A 26,942-nucleotide genomic window follows, 5' to 3' on the forward strand; every position below is an offset into this window, starting at 1 on the left:
ACTTAAGGAAACCAGCCCATCTGGAAACCTTGAGTATCAACACATACATGTCTACTTTTCAATGTAATCAAAGGAACCTAGGTAATGTCCAATGGCTTCCAGCAACTCCCCTTTAAGTCTTCCAATTCCTTTTAGGTTTTGTTTTGTCCATAACATGGTAGGAATGATATGGCTTCCTCCATTAAACTCCACTAAATTTAAATATAGGCTGAAGAGCCACCTGAATTATAGTATCAGGATTGCAGCTTTTTGATATTTTTTCCTTGGGAAAAATCAAATTGTTCACACAACTGACAATACGCATAGTGTGGTGCAGAGGCATGATTTGTGCATTTTGAGCTACAAGGCACTATAATTTTAAGATAAGGGTATGATTGTAGAAACATCAGAATACTAAAAAAGGGGGAGAATAAACATGAACAAAAGATTTAAACAAAGGGTTCTGGAACAAAATTGTCTATGTTTGAATCCTGCATTTACCTGACTATATCCTGTTACCTTAATAAGATAATCAATTTTTCTGTTAAGTTTCTTTATAAAATAGGTATTTTGATGCTAGCTTACTTCTAATATAACTAACACTGAAATGAGATTCTATATGAAAGTATTCACAACAGAATTTGACACATACTGAGCATAGATTTGGTGTTTGATCTCACAATTATATCTGCCTGCAGATAAAAGGAAAAGTTTCTCAGAGCTGTGAATAGTTGACTTAAACCCTGAGTTATAAATATGGGAAAGTGTGTGCTAGACGGATAGGAAGAAAAATATTCCTTGCAAGATAGATAAAATACGAGGCAGAAGGGCAGGGCAAATGGGGTGGAACTGGAGAAATAAATGAAGCTTGGTAGTCACAGACAGATCCTCCAGAAGGGATACAACCAGAACAGAAGGACACTCTACATCAGGTTAAATCATTCAGATGATAACTTCATCCTAAAAGTTACGTAAGTATTATGAGGACTCATGAGCAATCAACATGGAGAACTGACAGCCAAAAGTGCATTGTACTGCACTGTTAGACTCCAGTCTAAGGATAAGCAAGGACACCACTTTAACAAATACTCAGCAATTCTATTCCTCTGCAGAGCTACCCAAGAGCACCAACTATGAAAGTGCACTACAGCTCTTATTAGCCTTGTCAAGGACTGCAACTACTGCTCTTTTTTGGCAATTATCCTTTCAGAAAGTGGTAACTGAAAATCTAAGTGAGGAAGGAAAGCCAACTACCTCACATCACACAGTCTAAGGTTCATTCCTTTAAGCCCGGATGTCAGTTTACCAGTCAGACAGAGGAAGGAAGCTTCCACTGATACTCTATGAGCTCAAGTTCTATGAATAGGGACCTTCATTTGCCTGTATAGTCCCAGGCCATTCAAGAGCAATTAAATTTGGTTAAAATAAGAAAGAAATGCTTTTTAAGGAAAAAAGAAGGTTTGAGAGGATTGCAAAAGTTGATTGTGCTAAAGCACTTTTACACAGGTTTGTTTAGGTTCTCAATTGTCAAGTCGTATTTAAGCTAGTCTCTTACTCTGAAATATGATAACCTTTCTTTTCTCTGAGTTCTTTCTCCTAAATTAATAGCACTGTCTCTAATTCCACGCGCAGCAAGCAAAGAGTTTATTTTACCAGATAACAGTAGGTCTGGTGATCAGCCAATGTCTAAAGAACCAGTAGCCAAGTCAGTAGTAGGCCAAAGACTGCAACTGATAAATAGATATTACTCACTAAATCACTTTAAAATTCTCTTTCATCTTTTCTACGAGCTGGTATTATTCATGTTGTCCTGACACACTGAAAGTGGAAAAAACACTTAGCTATAAAGTAACATTATATTAGGATTTTGGAAGAAGAAAAATAAAGGAATGTTTCAGATGTAATCTAATGTAGAAGGTAGTTTAAAATGGGGGAAAACATCCTAAGATTTGAACTAAATTAGAAGAAAAAACCTCCAAATTTAGGTATGCTGAAAGTTACACTAAAAATGCATATAAAGTGGGCTCTTAAACTGTGTTTTAGGAAACATAGTGGCTTGTTAGTATATTTGTGTATACCTTTCTTTTCTCTGCTAGAGAACAAAACTTCCAATGGTTAAAAATTTTAAAAAGGTTTGGTTTGTGCTTACCACTCCCAGCTCAGGTCGTATTTCCCCAGTATTAAATGAGGGAAGTAAAGAAGTAAAAGCAGAAATGCAGAACAGCACTCGGGCCCCACTTTGTAGCTGCCTTGAATTCCTAATGATTACACCAACTGTCCTTAATTACTTCTCCAAAGGTAGGGAGGTAAGAGAAGCATATTTCTGATCCAATACAATTCTGGCTTTTAAATACTTAAATGTAATCATTTAAAATGATGTAAAATGATTGAGATGATTCGTTTCTTATAAAATTCCATGTATGTTTACATAAATTATTTATGATTATAAAAATTCATGATATTTCTGCAAAATTCTCTTCCAGACCGTAAGGAAATTAGATTGCTTTTGCCTTAAAGAAGGAAAGACTCCTAATTTGGGAGTGATACTAGGTCTTCAAGATGGGATTTCTCAAAATAAATATTGATGTATAAAATAGAATTCTTCCTTTACTTCACCATTTCACAGGAAAATAAAATTTTTCAGAGTTTTCAACAACACAATAAAATATAATGGTGTCTCATTTAAAGTGAGAACTTGTTATAAATAAACTGTCCCTTGCATTTCTGAGGTAAAAGCTATCATGTAGCTTTAGATGATGTACCAAACCAAATCAAACCATTAATTAGAATTTGTGTTACTTGAAAGCAGAGATTTAGCTCAGCAGCATAAGAACCTGACTGGAAAGTGTGAGGTCATGAGTTTGATCTCCGGTACAGAAAAAAAAGAATTTGTGCTACTTGGTCTTTTGCTTTTTTTCCCTAAAGCGACCCCTTACTGTATTTGAAAAGAATTATTAGCATATATCAAATACATAATGACTTTCTGACTTATTAAGTCATATAGTATATATGATATCATATAATCATTTAAATTGACACAAAAGATCAGAAATTTGACATTATTTTCCTCATTTGATTAAAAAACACATAAATATATAAAATTTATAAAAACTTGATGTATATATAGATTTCTTAGCTTCTTCAAAATTCAGAATTGTACCTGCTCCTTCATTAACTATTCTGCAGATGATAAAAAACTGTATTTATGTTCTTCACCTTGGAATACATGTTTACAAAAAATAATTTAGAAACCCTTATCCTTTCTACTCTGATATGGATAATCATACTTTATACATAAGTATATTTGCAGTACATCTAAAAAGAAATGATCAAAAATTCTTTCTCTGAAGTTAGAAAATTGAGTAATTTTAAATGCATTCTATAACTACTTCATATCTGATTTTCTCTAAATCATGTATTTTCACTTAGCCACCTCACTAATCTAAACTCTGACACATATACCTTTAGGTGAAATGTTGTCATTCCATCCAGTCTCAGGATTGTATTACTTGCAGGCATTTCTTATCACTATAACAGATCTTCACTGTATTCCCTCAAAAAAAGCTTGACTATGAGAAAACTTTTAAGTTTTAAAGAGGAAAAGATAGCCAACTAAGGACTCCCTGTGCCTTAGTTTCCTGGGTAGCAGAGTGAGATGGCAGAATTGGTTAACCATTATTCTAATTCCTGGCTCTAGCACCATGGAGAAAGGAATATCATGAAACTACCTTTTCTTCCCCTGAAAAATTTACATTACAAAGCCACTCGCAATCAAGCTTGATTTTTTATTGTCATCTTTTAATAGACAATGATAAACCAAAGCTTTGATAAATGAACTAGAGTGAAATTTACTTCAGAAAACAAAATTTTTAGGAACGAGGCTACACTTTGATTTGATAGAATGGAACCAACCAAAAATACAAAAAGAAGTGATATTTTCCTTGTTCTATTTTACGAATGATTTAAATTGAACAATGAGATGCTTACATTTTCATCACAAATGAAAAGAAATAAAGAATCTTTAAAATTAACTTGTAAGCAAAGCAATCGCAGTGTATACATTTCTTATTTTAATGTTTCAAAATTTAATTTTAAACTACTCTTGAGGAGTAACTTTCATAAATAATCCCTCAGTTAAGTGTAAATTACGAAGCAAACTGACACTTTAAGATGTTAATAAATTTAATTCTGAAATGAATAATTAGATGAAAGTATTTGTTATTTATTGAATATATACATACAACCTGAACCAAGATTATCTGGATGTTTTATTGGATATTTCTTATGCTTTACTGATTCCCTTTTACAAATTTAGGCAAATTTAAATTTAAAAAAATGAAGATACAATATTAATAATCCCACCAGAGATTGTGCTTGTTGCCAGAAGTACAGGAGATCTTTTATCTGATTTCTAATTAAGTAATCAAAGGAAAAATTTGATCTCTTTGCAAGATCAGATGAGCACACATTCTGGAAATCAGTACCATTTCACCTGCAGATCCCGGGCACTCAAAATAACAATTCTTCAGGTTTAACTAGCAATTTCTGACGAACTCTGAAAACTCTTCTACAAAGTCTCAACATTGTGCAATTTAGTGTTCCTTTAACTGCCAAAAGCCCAATACTATTTTAATTTTTAAAAAATTTAATTAGAACTTATCTTTCTTGGTATTCAATTATAGTCAGCTCCTACTTAAATTATTACTTGAAATTTTTACAGGAAACTATGTATGTTGAAAATGTCATAGTGCAATCACTAATTCCAGGTTTTACCCACAATAAATGCACACACACACACACACACACACACACAAAATATTCCATGAAGTACTTAATTAAAACTATATGGTTATCTATTAAAATACTATCTAGCCTTTAACACTAAATCATAGTAGATACTGAAATTTTCTAATAAGTACATTAATGATTCCTTAGTTTGAATTTTCAAAGTAAAATAATGACTCCATGTGAAATCAATTTCTTTAATCCATTCTCTTCCAAGAAACTTGTGTCTAACTTTATTATGATGCAAAACACTAAAGTCTTTACTGTTTTGATTTTATATGAAACTAGGCTGTGTTTTAAATTATCTTTGAGTTTAGCAACTGAACCATATCATTGCACTTCAGAGAAATCACTGTCATACTATGATGCTGTAATATAACACCTTTATTTGGAAACTTGTACAAAATCTTACTCATTCCTTCAACAAATATAAAGGCTAGTTTTAGAACTGGATACTAAGTTTATTTTACCCTATCTGATAATTCAGCCTTTGAAGCCAGTATTTCCCTCTTAGGCATTAATGCAGTATTATTTCCTTTTTTGACAGTAATTAGGTGGCAAGAATAACCACAAGAACAGGTTTAAGTAAACATGCAGCCTCATACCAGGCAGTATTAGCACCAAGCAACTTGAAAAAACAAATGACAAAACCTCACAATATGAATATCTAAAGTACATCAATTTTCAAGACATTTCACCACAAATGACAGGCAGATACCTAGCAACTTCTGATCCTTATAACTTTGCCATTTATCACATTTCTTGGCTTTGTCCAAGAGCAATTATTTTCTACCATTTATTTGATGTGGTACTGAGTTGTTTGTCTCAAAGTGTATCAGATTGAAAATAGAAAATTATGCACCGAGATGCATAAGTTTGATTTTTTGATTTTCATAACTTTAGCAAAATGGCAAATAAAGAAAAAAACCAAGTATCTTCAGTTGAATAAACCATTCAGTGAATGTACATGGATAGTGTCCCGTGAACTTATGTTTTCAATGAAGAATTTCTATTTCTTTTACAGAGCTGCTGCTATACTATGCATGTTTACGTGGGTGACACATTCTCAAAAACAATTAGTATGTCCATCTTCCCTTTATCAACAAGCTGTCCTTTTCTGCTGTTACTGTGGTTAGAGCGACTTTAAGAGGCCGCATCTACTCTTGCAGAAGCTTGAATTCCAGTTAATATTCCACACCAGCAGAGGGCAGACTTGCTGACAGAATTGACCCATCCATTTGGAGACCAGGTACCAAAAAGAAAATGCAATTTTTTTTCAGTGTTTTCTACTTTAAAAGACTCTCATTTATCCTTGGAGATGTAGAAAAGGGTGTTTCAACATAATTAAAATAACTCATTTCAAAATTCAAATATAGTCCTAATGAGTACTGTATCCACCAAGTAATATCACAGGGAAAAATCTAGAGTTGCCTGCTTTTCTGCAAGATGAAATCCAAAGGGGTCAGACCTAGTGGCAGAGTTGGCCTCAGGGACCGCTGTCATTAGGGAAAACTCAGAACCTGGCATCCAGACTCCGGGCCAGACACGGGTTTCTGCCAAAGCCTGAGGGCCTGGGGTTGACTTTTCTTCTTCTTTTCCTCTCCCTTCACTGCCCTCCAGCTTCCTTTCTGTTCCCAGCTTCTCTCTGCACTCCTGACAAAGCTTGCTTTCTACCCTAAATTGCTTGGGCTCCCAGATTCCAAGGCTTTCGCCTGCCAGCCGAGTCTGCAGCACCTAACGGACCGCTCCGCCAGATGCCTTTTGGAGGAAGGGCGGGGGCCCGCGAGGGAGGAGGAGAGGGGAGGAGTGAAGTCGCTCTCCCTCCTTGGGTACTGACAGGGCTGCAGTCTTCCGAGCAGGTCTGGTCATTGAATATTTGGTGGTGCCACGTAGGAACTTTCCTTACCTCTCTCCTCCCATCCCACGCCCCCTCCCCTTCCCTAACCCCTACTCCTCCGCCCCCACCCCATTTGCTTGGCGACTTTCATCATTCTCCAAGAGAACTGCACGTCCAACCTGCAAGAAGAAGTGTTTGTGTGTGTGGAGGTGTCTAGAGAGGAGAGGCTGAAACTCGGGCAAAAACTGTTTCCCCTATCTTGAATTCATTCTTTATAATCTGTGAAATGTGTTCTACCGAAAATCACTTCAAAATGCCACACACACACACACACACACACACACACACACAGTACACTCAATTTTCTAGATTCACCCCCTTGGTTTCTCTTATATCCCAGAAAAGCAAAACAGCCTGTTTCTCACTTCGTTGCAGACAAAGAACTTTATCAAGGTTCATTTTATACCCTTTCTCTATATTTTCTCCTCAGTTCACCCTTAAAAAGATATCCCCACCAGTTAGAACCTCAAGAAACCCAAAGATTTGTTAAAAGGCAGACTAAGAACGGTTCCTCAAACAAAAGATCTGTGCAACTGCCTTTCTGTTCAAGGTAGTATTTTTTTTTTCTTATTTTCTTTCTTTTTTTCTTAAAGAGACTGAAAAGTGGGGAAGGGCATTTTCAGCAAGCCTGTGCTGACAGATCTTTCTTCCTACTATCTACCTCCTCTACCATTATTGTCCCGCCTACATCCATCTCTGTCTCCCTCTCCAGTTTCCACCTCCAACCTGGTGGCAGCTACAATCTGGATTTTATTTAAAAGAATGGGGGGGGGGGATAAAGTGGGAGGGGGAGGGGCGCAGAAAGGAGAAAGACCGACGGCAATCTCCCACCTCCCCAAATTCTTTATTTTTTTCTTACCTCCTCTGACCTCTCTAGCTTGGAAGAGCAAAGTCAATGCGAGGGTTGTTACGGTGAAATCCCACAGCCACCGTTTCGTTTTCCACCTAGAGGACCACGGCTCCATCTCCGAGCCCAGCGCTCACCACTGCGAACTCAAACCAAGCAATTGGGAACGCAGACCAACTTCGTGCCTTCCCAGGTGTCGCCGCCGTGCGCTACTCAGTCATTTGGGGAGGGAGAGGAGGTAAAACGTCAAAGGGCTTTTTCTTTTCAATGTGATGGTTCGCTTCCTTCCTGTCTGTCCCTCGCCCCCTCCTCTCCCTCTCTGCCTGCCCCGCGAGCGGGACCCTCCGATCCGTCCTCTGCCGGGCCCAGCCTTCAGACTGAAGGCAGCTGAGGGGCTTCCACCAAAAAGCTGCGAGCACTGCGTACCCCTAAAGGCTTCATGCCGTCAGTGGGCCGGACGAGCGGCCCGCAGCCCCCTCCTCCGCCCACGGCCGCGCGCCGCCCCCGCCCCTGCCCGCCCGGCCCGGGAGACTGACGGGCAGAGGCCGAGGGTCCCGGCCAATCAGGCGCCGGCGCGGCCCGGCCCGCCCCTCGCCCCCGCCCCGAGCTGCGCGTCCGCAGGCCCAGCCCCCGCCCCCCACCCCGGACCCCACTGCTCCCCGCCCGCCCGCCGCGGCCCCAGCCCCCGAGAAGCGGTGGGAGGCGGCGCGCGGGACGCGTGCTTGGCTCCGCGCTTCGGGAATGAAAGGAGAGGCAGAGAGCCCGGAGCGCACGGAGTTCTCAAGGAGCTCTGTGTTCAGGGAACACTGCGCTCGGCCGCTCGCGCCGGCCGCAGGCTTCGCGCTGGAGCGAGGGGGAGGGGAGGACGCCGGCGCCGCTCGGCCGCACCGCTGGAGTCCGGGGGGCGCAGCCTTCCCGGCGCGGCTTGCCTCTGCGCGGGGCGGACGTGGAGCCGGCGGACTCCGTCAGCTGCCTTCCTCCCCCCCCCCCCAAAAAAAAATTATTTTCTTTAGCCTGCAAATAAGAAAAGAACAGAGGTGGCGCGGAGGGACCCTAGAGGTCAGAGCCCATGAGCTAGTAGGTGAAGTCGTGGGCAGGCTGAACCTGACAGGTTTCCCTCTTAAAGTTAAAACTCTGCCCTGAGTTCATTCAGGGGCTTGCTCTCAAAGAGCTGAACTGTACTCTGAGGGAGGCGGAGAAAGAAATTTATGAAAGCTGACATTAAGGGGTGAGTAATTTAATTTTCCAGATGATTTTCAGTCCTGATCCCGGATGAGGGTGGCAGAGGAAGGAGAACAGGAAAGGAAAGCAACTAACAGAATTGTCCAAGTGGCTCCTAGCAAGGCCTCGGTGGCCTCAGGAGCTGGAAACGTGGTCAGTGAACTTGAAGAGGGGCAAATTTCGAAATTCTGTCTGCTTACCCCATCCTCAAACTAATGCTTTTACACCTGGTATTTAGAGTGCCTGATCATTTTTTCCACATTTAAACTGTTCCGTCTTACTAACTGATCCTGTTTGTTCTTAATATGTTCTAAGGTATTTGTCTCAGAGTTTCTGGAACAGTGTCCAATAGGTTTCCGTCATATGTTAACTACTCCATAGGGGTGTGTTGACTGAATTAATGGCCACACACACACACACACACACACCAAAGGCAAGTTGTCCTTGGCCAGGCCCTTTTTTGTGTATTTAAGACATTTAAATGCTTGAAGTGTATTTTCATCAGGTATATATTTTCACTTCTTTATTGGCCACTAATCTTTAGGAAGCCAATTCTCTGTTAGTCATTTCAAAATATTCCTCATGATCCACATACAAGATACCACATCTCATCTTCATAAGGCTTAAAAATTGGAAGAAAAGGGGATGGGGATTTAGCTCAGCAGCATAAGTGCCTGGCTTGCAAGCAGGCAGTCGTGATTCGATCCCCAGTACCGATAAAAAGGAAAAAGACAAAAAAAAAAAAAAAAAAAAAAAAAATTGGAAGAAAGGCAATCAGAGACTAAAATGTGTCCTACTATGGAATTGTTCAACCACAAGGATAGAGGTATACCAAATGAGGGAAACAACTAGAAATACCTTCCATATCAAAGTCACTTTCTGTAAGGAAGAACCACCCCTCATCAAGTTTATCTTTTAGATCACAGGTCAAAAATACTACTTACTACCTCTAATGGTGTTTCCAGGATGCTTGGGATGTTTTATATCACCTGTAGAGAAATATGGCCAACTAGCTCTTCAGATTACAAATTTAGATTGCTAACATGGTTCAGTAAAATGACTTTAACATATTTCATTTGAACCCGAAATGTAGAGTTACAAATTAAGAACCTTGCAGGAAAACCGTTACCTACTTTACCACCTTCATTATCCTTCACAAATAGAAAATTTGTACATATTTGTGGTTTTCACACAAAACCTGACATTTTTGTCCAATTACATACATACACGGAAATTTTTAGATCTTTTAAACGTAGCATGTGAAATGAATGCAACTTTTGAAATAAATATTTGTGAGGTTGCCAGAATGTTAAATCAATTCAATAGTTAAGAGTTACAGTGCTTGCAGCAACCTGAAGAGATGGTGTTTCAAACTGTATCTTAATAGCTCTCTTGATTTTTTTAAGAGTTTCATGGCCTGAAACTGTTCTAGAAGGTGAGAAATGATCCAGTCAACCAAGCAGGCAGTACTTTCTGGTCACATCTCAGACCTCCTTACTCCTTGTGAAAGGGTCCTTTCAGGTAAAGCATAGTGGGTGAATAGAGTTGTTACTACCTTATACTTTCTGTACTCTGTGGTTTGAATTCCTCTGGCCATTGCCCAACTAGGGATAAACTGCATCTGAATTAATGTCTCTGGAAGGAAACAGTATATTCATGATGAGGTATAATTATGTCTAACATCTCTTGCCTGTAGCTGGCAGCCAGATCTAGTCTCCTAGAAACTCACAGATCTACAGCTGAGCTAAAGAAACAATAGTACTAAGCAACAAACGGCTGAGAGTAAACCCAGAAAAAAAGCAGCTTCAACTATACTCACCTTTATACTGGGGAACTTCCAGTAGAGTTGTTTCTGAGGCCACATTTCAACCAGTCTTTGTTATACACAAGTTAAAACAAGAGAATATGACAGTTTCCTTGACACAAGTCTTTAGTTTGAGACACTAGTATCACTAGTTAGTGATACATATTCATCACTTTAAAAACACAATCTGAAGTTATTTATTCTGCTTTATAGAATTACTTTTGATTTGCAAATCTTGCAAAAACCAGATGAAAAATAGACTAAAAATTAATCATTTGCTTTATAGTAATACTTTAACCATTTGTACACATAACGTTGTCACAGAACTGAGATAATATTTTTTTTATTTAAGGAGAAAAAGAGAAAAACAGAGAAAGGGTACAAGTAATACAAAATTCAAAAAAAAACCAGTAAGAAATCACTAGTTAATAGATGACATATTCTCATCTTAAAAAGAGTTGTTCGTTACAAAATTAAAGCTTATAAAGTGGACTTTCAAACAGTGAGAGTGCAAACAGTTTTGTTCAGTGATCCAAAAAACTCAGTAATATGGTTATGTATCTTTTAAACATATATGCAGTTATAACCTTTAGAGCACTTTCTTTTCTTTTGTACAATGACAATTACACATTTTGGGTTTTATTACTCCCACAGTTCTTATTACTTCTTTTGAAGAGAGTAAAACCAAATGCGACGTATCAGAACAGTCAGTCAAATCAAAAGGATGTACATAATAGATAATATAAAAACAAAATACAAGGTGATCAACAATAGTTGCCACACTGCCTTTTGCTATTTTAAGAATTACCAGTTATAATAAAATTGAACAAAACAGTAAAGAATAAAATCAAAGCATTGGAGACATTACAGGACTTTAAAAGAAAATAATAGTCAACCAGATTGGGCGTCATAATGAATCTTATTGTCTTCAGAGTTGTTGCCTATACTTTCAAACTTGGTACTATCAAGCAAAGCAGAATAGGGGAAAATCAGTCAAAACAAGATGGTAGGGGCTGGGGATCTAGCTCAGTGGCATAAGCACCTGCCAGGCAAGCAGGCAGTCATGAGTTTGATCCCTGGTACCGATAAAAAGGAAAAAGACAAAAAAAAAAAAAAAGATGGTGAGGGCAGTACAGGATTTCAAGTCAGGTTAATAGGAAATCAAAGTAGGTTGCTATAGGAAATCAAAGTAGGTTACTATAATGTATCCTACTATTTTTTACTTTTCCCTTAATTAAAAAGATAAAAATAAATAATTTTTAAAAAGGGGATTGAGATAAAAGAGGGCATAACAACAGAACAGCGCAGGTCAAAACATAACCATTTAAGCAAAATAGTGTTTCACCACAAGATATCCTGACATAAAAATAGTTACCATAGTGTCTCTTTCCTTGAAATTTTTGAGTATAACTTCATATACTGTAGCACCAAACATATCAAGACACTATAAAACCATTCAAGAGAATGACGTTATTACAGGGTATTTAGAACCAATTAACAGAAAATGAACAGTGGTTTCTGTATAATTTCCTTATCTATAAAAGTTTTTGCTTATATTATCATATATAATAAAACCCAATAAGATACAACCTTTTAAGACCAATGGAGATGAAGAATACAAGTTTGATGGGACTTCAAAACAAGATGATACTAAATCAGCACTAGCTCTTATGATGTCTTGTTTTCTCCAAAATAGCTGTTCCTACCATCTGATCTCTGGCTCATTTCTGTTGAGCTCTTTTTCTGTCATTGGTTGTCAGTTTGTCTTCTTCATTTCACTTTCTGCTCCATTCATTGTGGCCTCTCTGCCACTATTTCTGGAATCTTGGTATTTTCCTTTTTTAGAATATCCTGCGGTATTCTCTGTAGAGTTGAATTGGTGGTTGCAGATTCCCCTAGTTCCTCTTTATCCTGGAAGCACCTTGCTTTTCCATCAATTTCTAGGGACAGTTGTGCAGGATATATCAATCTTCACCCAAGGTATCTTTCAAAGTTTGAATTATTTCCCCCCACGCTCTTCATGATTTGATGGTTTATGCTAAGAAGTCTGCTGTAATTCTGATGGGTGTTCCTTGTAAGTGATCTGTTTCTTGTCTCTGACAGCTTTTAATATTCTGTTCTTATATTGGATTTCTGGAATTTTGATTATTATATGCCTGGGTGTAGCTCTGTTTGGGTTGTAGGTGGCTGGGGTCCTGTATGCCTCCTACATCTGAGTATCTGTACCATTTGCTAAATTAGGGAAATTCTCTTGGATTGTTTCTGTGAGTAGCTTTTGTAGTCCATTTGTTTGTATCCCTACTTCTTCTTTTATGTTCTTAATTCTTAAGTTATAGATCCTCTTACCATCTTCTAGCCTTTGTATTGTTGCTGTTTGTTTTTTTGTTATTTTTAAGAAGTTTTTCATTTCATGCTCCCATATTACAAATCTGCCCTCCAGTTCAGATAATCTATCCTTAGTTTCTTTCCAGCTGTTATGCCAGTTTTCAATAGAGTTTTTAGTTTCCTGGTAATCTCTTTGAACCTGTTTCACTTATTCTATGTTTTCTCTATTTTCTCCAACAAACAATTCTCCCCTTTTTTCTGTTCTTCCATTCCACCATCTGTTTTTTCTTGGGCATTGCTTAGCATTTCTCTAACTATTCTACTTATATCTTGCTTCAGGTTGTTAATAACTTCATTCCTGAACTCGTCTATGAGGCTCTGGAGATAGTGCTTTATGAATTGGTGTTGTGTCTGATATTGCATGTTTCTCAGGATTGGGGGCCGAGGACCCTTTCTTGTTGCTCCCTCTTCCCATATTTTGTGTTCCTTTTATATAAGCATGTATAGGAGGCCCAGTTTCTTTCTTTGTCGGTTACAGTTTGTTGAATTGCACAGGCTAGATGTTCCCGCCCACTGCAGTGTACTAGGGAGACACAGACCTGGGCAGCCTATGCTGGGCCTGCCCCTCCAGGTCAACCTACCAAAGGCTTTGCTGCTAGGGTGCACCTCCAGGCACTGCAACCTGGTTTGGGCTAGCTTACTGGGTCTTAGTCAGCGGTGTCACCCAAACCAGGCACTCCCCACAAATCCTGCTTGAGAGGGGAATATGTGACTGAAGTCACTGCAGCATCATGTTCCAGCTACTCTGCCCGGTCCCAGTATGTCCTTTGCTGAAACCTCCTACTCTGTGGAAGGGTCCCCAGTCCACTCATTCACCGCAGGTCGATGCAGGGCTCCTGGCCAGTCCTGCTCTCAACTCCATTCACCACTTCCCACTCTCAGAGCTTTCGTACCTCTCTCCTTGCCATGCCAACTGCAACGCAGAAGTGGCTGCAGGAGATTCAAATTGAGGCTTCCAGTGGCGCGGGCTACAGCTTCCGTGATGAGACCTTATCTGTTCCTGTTATATCACCAGAATTGCGTTTCCAGTTTAGTTTAGTTCTTTCCTGGGTTGGCAAAGTATATCTCCCCTTGCTTAGGACTTCTCCCCCGGCACTATTCCTGGACTTTAAGTGAGGTTTCTCAGAGAGCCTCCAAAGCTGCTGCTATCTATCTGCCATGTTCTCCCGGAAGTCGAGATAATAATTTTATAATTTGAAAATTTAACTGTTTCAAACAATCTTCAGAATTCATGAGTTTTGTTAACTATTGTGAAAAAGCTTATATGTCCCCCTTAATATCTTCATGAATCTTTAAGGAGACCCAGATAGAGAACCAGAGTTTCAAATATTGAGACTTCAAGGAAGCAAAGGCAAATCAAAGACATGTTCCGATAGCTGGATACCCCTAATATAGATGGTATCAAAGGATCAAAGAGAGGGCTGTTTAATGATTCTTAAATTATTATGATAAAATTTAGTGAAAGAAGATTAGATAGTAAGATAAAGCATCTTTTAAATTAATTGGCATTCCCATTTTCATATGCTGGCATTTTATCCTATTTTTATCCTATCCTATTTTGTCCTATTTATTATTAATAGATCATTCATAGATATTAATTAGACATTTTCTCCACTTTTTTATAAGTAAATCACAGTATAAAATTTAACTTGTTGAACAAGAAATTATTAAGGAAAAGATTCCAGCACTCACCAAAATACTTAACAGAAATTTGCTTTTGAATTTAAACTTTTTTTTACTGTCCTTAATGGCTTTCCTTTCTTGCCCTTTTGTGAACTTCAGGTCAAATATTTTAATGGAGAAATAACTAAACAGTTTTACATTTAATGTATAGATTTTTTCATGACATGAGTAATAGAAATTATTTTTTAATAGTGTTATTCCTCTGGTTTCACAGACAGACCATAATACTATAGAAAGTCAGGGTAGAGATAAAAGAGGTTTATTTCTGTAGTCTAACACAGCTCATAAAAATTACATAATGAAAACTGGCTATTTTCAATTTTACTCGGAAATAATTTACAGAATTTGGGGAAATTTCCATGATTAAACAGAATTTCAATTGAAAATTTACTTATTTTAGGATATTAAGTAAGTCAAGTTGAGAGCGACTATTTCTCCTGTTTAAAAAGAGCTAATGTGAAATCAAATTTAAATGAACCTTGCACTAACAAGGTATATAGACTGCTACATTGTACATATTGCTCTAAAATACTCTTTAGTTAGCTCTATTTACAGTAAGTTATAAGGATCCCTTTGCGTAACTTTCCAAAGGAAAGTAGAAGGGAAAAAGAGAGAATAGAATAACTCAAAATAAAATTACCCCCTCCCCCAGGAAATGGGTATAGTTGCTCAAGAGATTTCTGTTCCTTGTATCTTTTTCTGTTGTTACGTTGAGTAGGTTTGGCATTTGTAAGTTCTTGGGAGGTCTTTAGAATAATAACCAGTACTTCAGAAGTTTTCACAATCTAACCTATAAAGATTAGGAAACCATATATGAATAAAAATGATTGCAATACAACCAATATTTAGTTTAAAAGTCATTTTGTTAAAAAACAAAGTGCATTTACCACTATGGTTTTACTTTTTATTTAAAAATACATTTTCATGTTGGTAGTCTTCATGTAATCAAAAATATAAAATGACTTCTTACATAGAGGAGGTAGAATATAGGTTTTAAACAGTTTAGTGAACCATATGCCTTAGTAAAGATAAATACCTCCATCCTAATAGAGAGCAATGTTGTCTTACTGTGTGTGATGTTCCAGCTCTCACTTAAGTAGTATTGTAGTGATTCACACTGGTCTTTCTTAGTTAAAAAAAAAAAAAAAAAGTTTGAGAAAGGTAAGATTATTAGTTTCTAAAAAGGAACTATGTACTCCTAAGAATTTGCTCACAGTAATTTTGTATATTTAAAAAACTTAATTTTGGTAGAAAATCACTATATACAAATCAGTTTCTTTTCATACTATTTCATAAAAATAACAAAAAACAACATAATGAGAAATACATTATTGTACTTTCCCAAATAATTAGGATCTTCTTTACACTCAGTCATGCCTTCATAAGGTGATCCACACCAATGCCATTTGGCAGTATCCTTGACTTATTATCCCAAGACAACCACGTAATTTGTGTGTCTACCATTTAAGTCAACTCATTTAATTCTGAAAGAAAATGCATGCACCTCAAAATCTGAACACACACAAAGCAAATTTTTGAATCATACAATACTTCAGTTTTTAAATGTGATAGTCCTATATTCCAAAGCAAATGCTAAATGTAAGTTTAAAAGTTAATAAATACTGTTAAATAGTCTAATACATCTAATTTTTAAAACATCTGTCTTGGATAACTTCAATTTAATTTGTTTTTCAGATTCTCAATATTTAATAACCCACCCTGCTAATATTTTATTCTCTGCCAGTCCTGGTATTTTGTTAAAAAAAAAAAAACAGTGCATTTACCACTATGATGTTACTTTTTATTTAAAATACATTTTTATTTTGATAGTCTTCATGTAATCATCAAAAGGTAGAAGTGTGGCAGTTCTACCAGTTTAATTTTAAAGTTCATATCTGGGACATTCAGAGTTCAAAATAGGAATACCGAAACAGATGAAATATGTGAAAATCATTTGTGTTTGCACATTTCTACTTCTGTTATTAACTCTGACCTTGTAATGATGTAGTTTTAAAATACGTGTCTTTATGTTAACTATGAAAAAGAATGACACTTAATATTGTAAGTTTTCAAATAGGGAAAAGTAATGTCATAAAAGTAGTGTCAGAACTGTTTAGAGCCTTGAAATTATTTATAATTTAGTTAAAGGGTTACATCATTGGATATGTTTCTATAAAGAAAAGCACCCTGTTTTTTAAAGATAAGTAGTGATTAACTTTATCCCAGTAGCAATCCCTCACGTTTCACTGTTTCCTGGGATTTTAAAATCATTTTAATTTATGTGCTTCTGCAAAAACAAAAAATTACCAACTAAGCTATTATATACTTTCCAAGAAGGAAAAGAAAAAAATGTGTAATCTATTAAAGAGAAGAAATATAATCATCTTTATGTCTTTTGTACATGCCTACATCTTCAAAGTCATAAAATCTGTGCAAAAACTTCTAACCCAAAACATGAAACTAAGGCAGAAGATATATTAAGGATTAAATGACCACTTCATTCAATACTATGTATCAACCAAGACCAAAAAAAAAATAGTCTATACTGGATAATCCCTCACCTCAGTGCATTACGATTTTATTGACATTTACATTAATTATTTAATTCTGTGTTAAAACACCAAAGAGCCATTTAAATTGATTTGTTCCCAGTATTTACAAGTGTTGGCCACTGAATATGAATTCCTGTGTTTCTAACACCCAAGCATGGATTGCAACACTAAGATAGTACTGGCAGTACTACTGAACTTCTGCTTACCGGCAAGGTGATTAAAACCTCCTCTCCAACTGCATAAGAGGAGAGGAGTGTCTCTGGAGCTCCACTTTTGAGATGAGGAAAATAAAGAGTAAGTTTGATGTTTCCATTCAGTGAAGTATATTGGAATGTTTATCTTAAATCAGAATTCAACACTTCAGAAAGAACTATTCTGTCAGTACTCTGTCAAATCCAAATCTCATCTTCATATTCACAATTTCATGTCAAGAAGGATTCTGTATAATTTGTGACTATGTTTAGATGAACTTAGATTTCAGCAACCAATAATCACTGGTTCCTGAGTCTCTGCTGCCTGTTATTTCTGAAGCAATAATTCTGAAGATGAATTTTTAGAGGAAGTTTGAATTCTTTTTTGTTGTTGTTGTACTGGGGATCGAACTCATGACCTTGTGTTTGCCAGGCAGGCAATTATGCCAATGAGCTAAATCCCCAGCAGTAGAGAAGTATTGATAATTGATTAAGAATGAAAAGAAGGAAACAAAGAATTCACATTAAGATTTCAAATTTTGGAGATATGAAAAACGTACATTTTTTTATTTCACATGTTAAAACATTCATATTTTAGAAACAACAAAAATAGTCTCATGAGTTCTTAAAAACATGTTATAGAAATAGTGATTTCAGGAATGCTCAGACCCACAGACTGGTCCTTGACCAACTCTACCACTATGGACTTCATACTTTGGCTCAGCCACCATAAATTTGATACTCGCTCTGTACTGTTTCCCCTCCACATGAGACAGTAGAAGTCTCAGTCAAACAACAGACCCATTCTGTTATGGATTTAAAACTGGTGGTCAGTTTAACACCTAATTAATCAGCACTATGGTGCTGAGCGTAGATGTTTCACCTAAGCAAAGTTGCCAGCATAAATAGAGACATGGAGAAGGAGAAGAGGGGTATTGAGGCATTGTAGATTCTCATACATGTTGCTGTTTAAGCCGTTGGTTCTCCTGGAGAAGCTCTGGTCCCGACATTGAACATAGCTTACTGGCTCCAGAGAGGAAGATGTGTGTTGCTTAATCTCCAGGATGAACTCTTCACACTGGCTTCCTGGCATATACTCTACTGTGCTTACAGTCACAGAAGCTTGAGGCCTCCGTGTCGCTGAGGATGGCTGTGGTGCTTTTCAGGACAGCCCTGGTCTTTATTGTGAGTGTGACTTCTCGGCTCCAGCATAGAATCCTCAACCTATCAACACATCTTCACACTGGCATAGACTTTCTAGCTTCTACCATTGACCTTTGGGCCTTCCCAGCACAGATCCAAAAAAGAGACAAGTGAGTGCTTGTGGGCTCTACACCACCCATTGGACTTGTGGGAGTTATTGTCATGAGCTCTGGGTCTTCATCTGGACTCATGCAGGACATTGCTGAGGGATTCAGGCCTTGGCTGAATATTCTGTGTCTTTGGTGTTGTGGTTTGATTTCCTGCACTTTCTTGTGTTAACTCTGGGTGACCATCATAAAATAATATTATAAATTCCATGTTCTGGTTCTAGTTGTTCTCCTCACAACCCGTGACTACAATACGTTCCCAGATACGGCAAAAGTCTGGAATAAGAGACTCAAAATGGCTGATGGAGAAGAATCATATCATAGAAACTTAAGGAAAGATCCACTGGAAGATCCAACATGGCTGAGTAGAGGAAGAGCCATATCAGAGAGACCCAGAAAAAATCAGCAAGAAACAAAGAGGAGAGAGGAAAAGTTGGCAGAGCAAAGACTTCCAGCAGCTCAGTTTCTCCAAGACAAGGTGTCTAGCAAACAGTAGCTTGGAGATGAACTGAAGTGAGAGGAAGGTACATGGGAACAAGGAGGGAAATGACAGAAGAGAAGAAAAATGGGATTAAATAATACAACTTCTGTGCCGGCTTCAGATACAGGCTTGTGGGCTGTCTACCAGGAGGCACAGTGAATAACTTCCCTAGTCTTGGAGTACTTTCACTCCAATATTACGCAATCGGAGACAGCAGGAAGAATGTGAGTCTCCAATTCCTGAGTGATCTGAATGGTAACAAGTGGTGGGGGTCTGCATCACAAGTGCCCCAAGACGTAGCCATGCAGTGCAGTCACAGGCCTAGAAACACTCTGGGAAAGGGCTGGGAGTTTGAATTTCAGTCCCAGAGCAGGCCTCTGGTGGCATCATACTGACAGGATCCTGGAGTTAATGAGGAAGAGACAATCACTGGAGACTGGCAGTTGGAGAGGAGATCAGAACGAGTCTTAGTGAAAGGCAGGAACTGATGACACAGACTCAAGAACTACTATCAGGTTACTCAGGATTGGAAGTTCACACTGGCACTGTGTTCTAACATTCAAAAGAGACTTTAAGCAGGAGCTCGAGGTATGGTATTTCTCAACTTGCTCTGATGGGCACCACTGAAATGAAATAACCTGTTAACTGCTGAAGTTGAATAAGTTGCATAGGAATATATGTACTGTCAATATAACTTTGTATATGGAACATGCTGTTTTCATGGGTGAATACTGCCATAGGTATGATAATTGAAGTAAAGATTATTTTTGAAAGAGTTTTACTTTTATTTTCATTGTAGTTCACCTAGGAAATTATTTCTACTGTTACTTATTAGATAGTATAAGCAAGTAAATAGATGATGTCAAAAATGTTGATACTTATTCTAAACACCCTTATATGTTTGATATTTTACTTTGAGATGTTAATTTCCTGCTAAATACACATTGTATAATGTAATAGAAAGCTCCTAACAAAAATGGAAGACAAGAGAGGTGACAAGTGTAACCTGCTGAAAAGGAAGGGAAGCTAAGCACATGTGCTCAATGTGAGACTTAAGTATGGAACATGCTGTTGTCATGTGTGAAGACTGCCATAGATGCATACTCCTAAAAACTAAGTGTGACATTGTACACCCTCTGTAATATACCTTTCAAACAGTTTACCATGATGGTCCTATTAATACCTGTCAATTTATCTGCTGCACTGACTATCACGTGCAGGAAATGGGGCAGCAAGTTTTTAATCCTAGAATTTGGACTATATCAAACTGCAAAATGCTTGCTACTTGACAGAAGGAGGTCCTGAGTCTGCATTAGTTCCACGTTTGCAGTAAGGGAAAACGTAAGAGTAATTGGAAGTATGAGGACTCAAAGTCTCTGGAAAAAGAACTACTTGAGAATCATTACACCATGAATTATTGGAAAATCTAAGTTGATTTCCCAGCAGGTATCTTATTGGTTTAAATTTTGTGTATATTTTTTGACATTTAATAAAGAGGAGTTCTGTTCTTTTATTGTTTCATGCAGTGTTAGGTGGTTACCCTTGTATATCTGTGCTTTCATTGGCTCTGATTTAATAGGGGTCTAGGTTCTCTCCTTTGTCTAGAGAATAGATAATGAGCATGAGAGAAACTGCAAGGACTATCATAAAATTTCTGTAAGATTGAATCTGTGGATACTGTTATAAATGGAAGCAATTCTTATGGCACACATAGGGAGTATTGAAATCACTTAAGCTAAATAACGGAAGGAGTAAATAATAGAACTGAATACACAAAGCTGAAAAATATTCATGAGGAGGAAGCATCCTACTAAAAGTTCCATATAACCACATACTCTTCTCACATTTCTAATCCCCAGCCTGCAGTAGCCCAACCCAGAAAAGGGAGGAGGGAAAAGGAGGGAAATACATATAATTAAAAATAACAGATAGATAGATAGATAGATAGATAGATAGATAGATAGATAGATTAAATAAATATAAAAGAAGGAGAATGGGAAAATAAGGAAGTAAAAGATCTAAGCTTCAAGGCTTCCCTGAGACAGACCAGCAAGTTACAGAGGGAAAAGAAATACCAGATTGCAGAAATTTACGAAGTTCTCAGAAAGAATGAAAAAAATAGATGACTTCAAAGAGGAAATGAACCAAAAATTACAGCAATTACCATTAGTATACCTATTATAACTTGAGAGAAGTAAATAGAAAACTGGATGTGCTAAACAAAACAGTTCAGACTTTGAAAGACACATCCAATGAGGATATGGAATTCTCAAAATAGGTCAGAAAAAATACCTGAAATAAAAAAATTACAGAATTAATACATTCTACAAATGGTTAGTGTGAAACAATGTCTGATATTGAGGACAAGATAGTGAATCATAATAAAGTTCATAAAGAATTGAAAAAGAAAACAAGAACAAGAGAACATTATCCAGCAACTATTATATGAAAACAAGAAGAAGAATCCAAGGCTAATTGGAATTAGAGAAAATCTAGATGATTCTATAGATAGATTCACCAACATGCTTACAGAAAATATAGAATAATATTTCCTAAATATAAAAAAATTTAAAATATAAATAACTGGTGCTAACAGAATTCCAAATAGTTATGATGAAAGTAGTGCATCAAGGTATATCCTCATTAATTTACAGATACTCACAAAAAATCAAAAAAATTTAAATGTAACTAAGGTGAAACAAAACATTGCTAGGTAAACCAATTAGGATAACTACAGACTTCTCAGTACAAACCCCAAAGGCAAAGAGCTGGAGTGAAGTATTTCAGCTCCCAAGTAACTTTCAACCCAACTTAACTGACCCAGCAAAGCTATCCTTCAAAATAGATGGAAAAATAGTAAAACAGCCAGCTCAGAAGATATGAATAGTAAGCCCGCCCTACAGAAAATACTCAAGAATATTGTCAAAAGAAACAGACAATGGATTGTACACCTCTAAAAACAAAGAGGAAATTAGGTCAATGGATTAAAAAAAAAACAACAAAAACACCAGGAAAAGTAAAATAAATGATATGTCAACAGATAAAATAGAAAATGATAGAAAATAACTAACACATCTTAGTAATATCTCAATATCAGTGGCCTCAACACTCTAATCAAAAGACACAGCTTGGCAAATTGGATCAGCAAACAATTCAACAATCCGTTGGATTAAAAAAATTTATCTAGTCCAAAAAGATAGTCAAAAACTAAAAATAAAAGGATGGAAAACAACATTCCTTGCACCAGACCCCAAAACCCAGCAGGTATAGCAGTTCTATTATCAGATATGGTAAACTTCAAATTAAAATGGATTAGAAGAGACAAGTTCATTATGTAACAGTTAAAGAAACAACCCTACAAGAAGTGATAACAATAAACATATATAATAATTATACTACTATCTTCATAAAACAAAAATTGTTGAAATTAAAAGGTCAAATAAATATTAATATGATCCTAGTAGGATATTTTAACACACCACTTCTTCAAAGAAACAAATCAACTAAACAAAAAACCAATAAAGAAACTTCACAGCTGAGCCACACTACTGAACATATGGACTTAATAGATAAATACAGAATATCCCACTCCTCTACAACAGAGTGTACATCTTTTTCAGCAACACGTGGTAGTTTTTCCAAAAATAGATCACATACTATTCCACAAACTCAGCTTAAGTAAATTTAAATAAACTGAAATCATCCCATGCATAGTATACAGTCGCTTTGCAAACAAAATAGAATTTTGGAAAACGGAAGACTTCCTGGAAAATTAACAACTCACTTTTAAATAACCAATAGACTTAATCAAAACAGAAATTTAACATTTTCTAGACATTAATGACAATAATTATACAACTCAATGAAACATTTGGGAAACTACAAAAGCAGTTCTAAGAGGAAAATTCATCACAATCAGTGCTCACTTTAGAAAAACAGAGCAGGCTCAAATTAATAATCTTATGAGAAATCTTAGGATATTCAAGAAATAACAACAAAATAGTCCCAAGCAGAAATCAATAAAATTGAGACTAAACAACTGTAAAAATTCAATGAATCAAACTGCTAGTTCTTTAAAAGAATAAATAAACATGTCTAGTTTTAGTGTTTGACAAATGCAAAGTCGGTTTTTTAACACCATTTGTCAAAGAGGCTTGCTTTCTTCCAGTGAACACGGTTTGGACCCTTGTCAAAAATAGGTCTTTGTACTTGGTTCTGCATCTTCTAATCTGTTCCATTGATTCTCAGGAGTGCGTGTTTGTTTGTTTTGTTTGATATTTTTATTTATTTGCCAGTACCATGCTAATTTTATCACAGTAGCTTCCTAGTGTAATTTCAAGTCAGGGCTTGTGATACCTCCTGCCTTGCCTTTGTTGCCTAGTTTTACTTTTGCTATTCTGCCTTTTCTATTTCCAAATGAATTTAGGAATGTTTGCTCTAGACCTATGAGATGTGCTAATGTATATTAATTAGGATTGCATTAAAGCGGTATAACTAATTTGGGAATAAAGCCATTTTCACAATGTTGGCTCTTTTTATTCATGATCAAAGGATATGTTTTCTTTTTTCTGATATCTACTTCAGTCTCCTTCTTATAGAGTGCTATAATTTTCAATATCTCCTTTCTAGATGTATCAACTGGATCAAAGTCAAAATAAGTCCAAGACCTAAATATTAAAACACAAACACTAAATGTACTAAAAGACAAGGTAGCTAGAAATGTTGAAGATGCAGGGATAGGCAGAGAGTTCATGAACAAAACCCAAACTGCATAGGATATACTTCAAAGAATCAACCACTGGAATCTAATCTTATTAAAACATTTTTGCAAATCAAACAAACCACCAACAGAGTGAAAAGACAACCCGCAGAATGGGAAAATATTTTAACCAACTGGACCTCAGCAGAGGATTTATATTTAAAATATATAAAGAATTGTCAGGTTCCCCAAAATTCAAAGACCCAATCCAAAATCAGGCATTTGAATCAACACACATTTCTCAGATGAAGAAATACAAATGGTAAATAAATATATGAAAAAAAAATGTTCAACACGAGTCATTTGAGAAATACAAATTAAAGCAACATTGAAATGCTATCTCACTATAGAAAGAATGGCTATTTTCAAGAAATCAACCAATAACAAATGCTGGTAAGGTTGTGGGGTAAAAGGAACACTTCTCCACTGTTAATAGGAGTGCAGACTTGTGCAAGCACTGTGGAAATTAATACAGATATTCCTCAAAAAACTTGGATTAGAGGTCTCATTCAACTCAGCTATTCCCCTTCTGGGTATTTTTCCAGAAGAACTGAAAACATCATACCACTGTGATATATGTGCACCCATATTTATAGCAGCATGATTTTTAATAGCTAAATCTTGGAAACAACCCAAATGCCCATCAACTGTGGAATGAATAAAAAGATGTATATTTTTACAGTGCAGTACTACTCAGCTATAAAGGATAAACTCACGCGTTTATAGACAAATGGATACAACTGGAGACCATACTCATAAGTGAAATAAATCATACATGTGTAAACATTAGATTGTGTCCCTTGTGTAAAAAAACTGAAAGATTATTTAAGATCCAAAAATGTATTATAGATATTGTGAAAGTGAAAGATGAAGAAACTGATTAAAATGAAAAAACAACGGATGGAGAAGAGAAAAAAAGGGAGGGAAAAGACTCTCTCTCTCTCTCTCTCTCTCTCTCTCTCTCTCTCTCTCTCTCTACATATATATATATATATATATATATACATACATACTACTGATCTCTATCAAAAAGAATGTTTTGTGCTTTCACTGATCACTTTTTCATGCCTATATATTGTAATCTGAGCAACTACTTTAAATATAAAAATATGCAATATATTAACCTACTATTAATTTGTTCTTAATTCTCTGTCATTTTTATTCTTTTTTGTTAAAATACAAAAGAAAAAGTGAATAAATAAATGAATAGCAAGTCTCACCAAGAGAAAAAGACTAATATCAATTCTATTAGAAATAACAAAGGTCAAATCACAACAGACTTGAAATCCAGAACACAATAACTACTTTGAAAAACCATATTCCAAAAATTAGCAAATTTTGAGGAAGTGGACACATTCCTAAATATATGAAAACCACCAAAACTAATGCAAGAAGACTATAAACATGACTAATCACCCAGTAATAAGCAACAAAATTAATTCAGTAATAAAGAATTTGCAACTATAAAAAGCCCAGGACCTTTAATTTTGTAACTTGAACAACGATTTTTAAGATGACAATATGTAATCTATTAACTAGTGATTTCCTACTGTTTATTTTTTCTGAAATTCTGTATAACTTGTACTCTTTTTCTGTTTTTTTTCTTTTTCTCCTTAAATAAAGTTTTTTAAAAAGCCCAGGACCTGACAGATTCACAGCTGAATTCTACAAAGCCTTTAAGGATGTATATCACAAATACTCCAAGCTCTTCAAAGAAATTGAAAAGGATACATTACTCTCAAAATCTTTTATAGAATCCAGCATCACTCTGAACCCAAAAGAAAATAAAAACCTAACTAAAAAAGTGACTGATAAGCCAGTATCTTTAATGGACATAGATGCAGATATCCTCAGTAAGATATTAGCAAATAGAACGTAGAACATTTCCAACCATATCATATATCATGTTTAAGTAGGCTTCATCCAGAGATAGAAGGATTATTCAGTTACATAATTCCATAAATCCAATACATCACCAAAGAAAGGAGAAAGGTCAAAAACCACATGGTTATATCAATAGATATAGAAAAGCCTTTTGACAAAATCTAGCACTCCCTCATAATAAAAAGTCTGAAGCAAATAGGCACTGAAGGACCAGAGCTGAATATGATAAAAGATATTTATGATAACCAGCAACATACTAAATGGAGAAAAATTGAAAACAATTTTCCATAAAAATTAGGAATGAGACAAGGATGTCTCATTTCTATCACCTCTGCTATTCAACATAGTACTTGAAACATTATAGGAGGAAGAGAAAGAAGTAAAAAGTATGCATACAGGAAAGGAATAACTCAAATTATCATCATTTGCAGATGACATGATAATCTACATGATAATCATAGAAGACTTAAAGAAGTCCACCCCAGAAGTCTTATAATTAATAATAAAATGCAAAAAATAGCAGAATAAATAAATCAACACAAAGACACTAGCCTTTGTGAATAACATCATGAGAAGGAAATTCTGATAACACCATTTACAACCACTTCAAAAAAATGAAATATCTAGGAATTAACCTAACCACGGAAATGAAAGAGCTCTATGAAAAAACCTACAGTACTCTAAAAGATTGAAAAGTACAATAGAAAATGGAAAGATGTTCCTTCTTCCTGGATAGGCAGAAATATTATTGTGATAATGACCATACTTCCAAAACTGTTATACAGCTTCAATGCAGCCCCAATAAAAATACCAATAGCATACTTTACAGATGTAGAGGAAAATCCTAAAATTCATGTAAAGCAAGAAGAGACCCCACATAGCAAAAGTTATTTTGGACAGTTAAGAGCAAAACAAGCAACATAGAAACAACAAACGTCAAGCTATACTACCAAGCAATAATGATTAAAATAGCATAGTACTGGAAAAAGACTCGTGGATCCGTGCAACAAAATAGAGGATATAGAAACCTCCACAGACATATTCAAGTGTTTGATCTTTGACAAAATGTCCAAAAGCATATTTTATAGGAAAAATAGCCTATTTAACAAGTGGTACTGGGAAAACTGATTATCTGTTTGCAGAAGAATGAATCTGGACCCTTAT

General features: G+C 36.2%; 1 protein-coding gene and 1 long non-coding RNA gene across 6 annotated transcripts in view; one reads left to right on the forward strand and one right to left on the reverse strand.

The window, feature by feature from the left end:
• Positions 1-8,018, reverse strand: part of Col11a1 (collagen type XI alpha 1 chain) — a 201,995-nt gene extending 193,977 nt beyond the window's left edge. For 3 of the 5 annotated variants that reach the window (XM_063255044.1, XM_063255037.1, XM_063255033.1), the window contains exon 1: positions 7,521-8,016. In XM_063255044.1, the coding sequence (XP_063111114.1) occupies positions 7,521-7,626 (106 nt within the window). In that variant the 5' untranslated portion in view covers positions 7,627-8,016. Of the gene's footprint in view, positions 1-7,520 lie in introns of all 5 variants that reach the window. The other 2 variants (XR_010049335.1, XM_063255041.1) reach the window with 2 other exon arrangements.
• A 161-nt stretch (positions 8,019-8,179) lies between these two features.
• Positions 8,180-23,658, forward strand: LOC134477344 (uncharacterized). Its single transcript, XR_010049337.1, has 2 exons — positions 8,180-8,736; positions 18,879-23,658. It is a non-coding gene; the product is annotated as an uncharacterized LOC134477344 (long non-coding RNA).
• Positions 23,659-26,942: the final 3,284 nt, after the last annotated feature.

The sequence above is a fragment of the Cavia porcellus genome, unplaced genomic scaffold (assembly GCF_034190915.1).
Source record: "Cavia porcellus strain 051 isolate PalLab524CR breed Dunkin Hartley unplaced genomic scaffold, mCavPor4.1 scaffold_1, whole genome shotgun sequence".
NCBI lineage: Eukaryota > Metazoa > Chordata > Mammalia > Rodentia > Caviidae > Cavia > Cavia porcellus.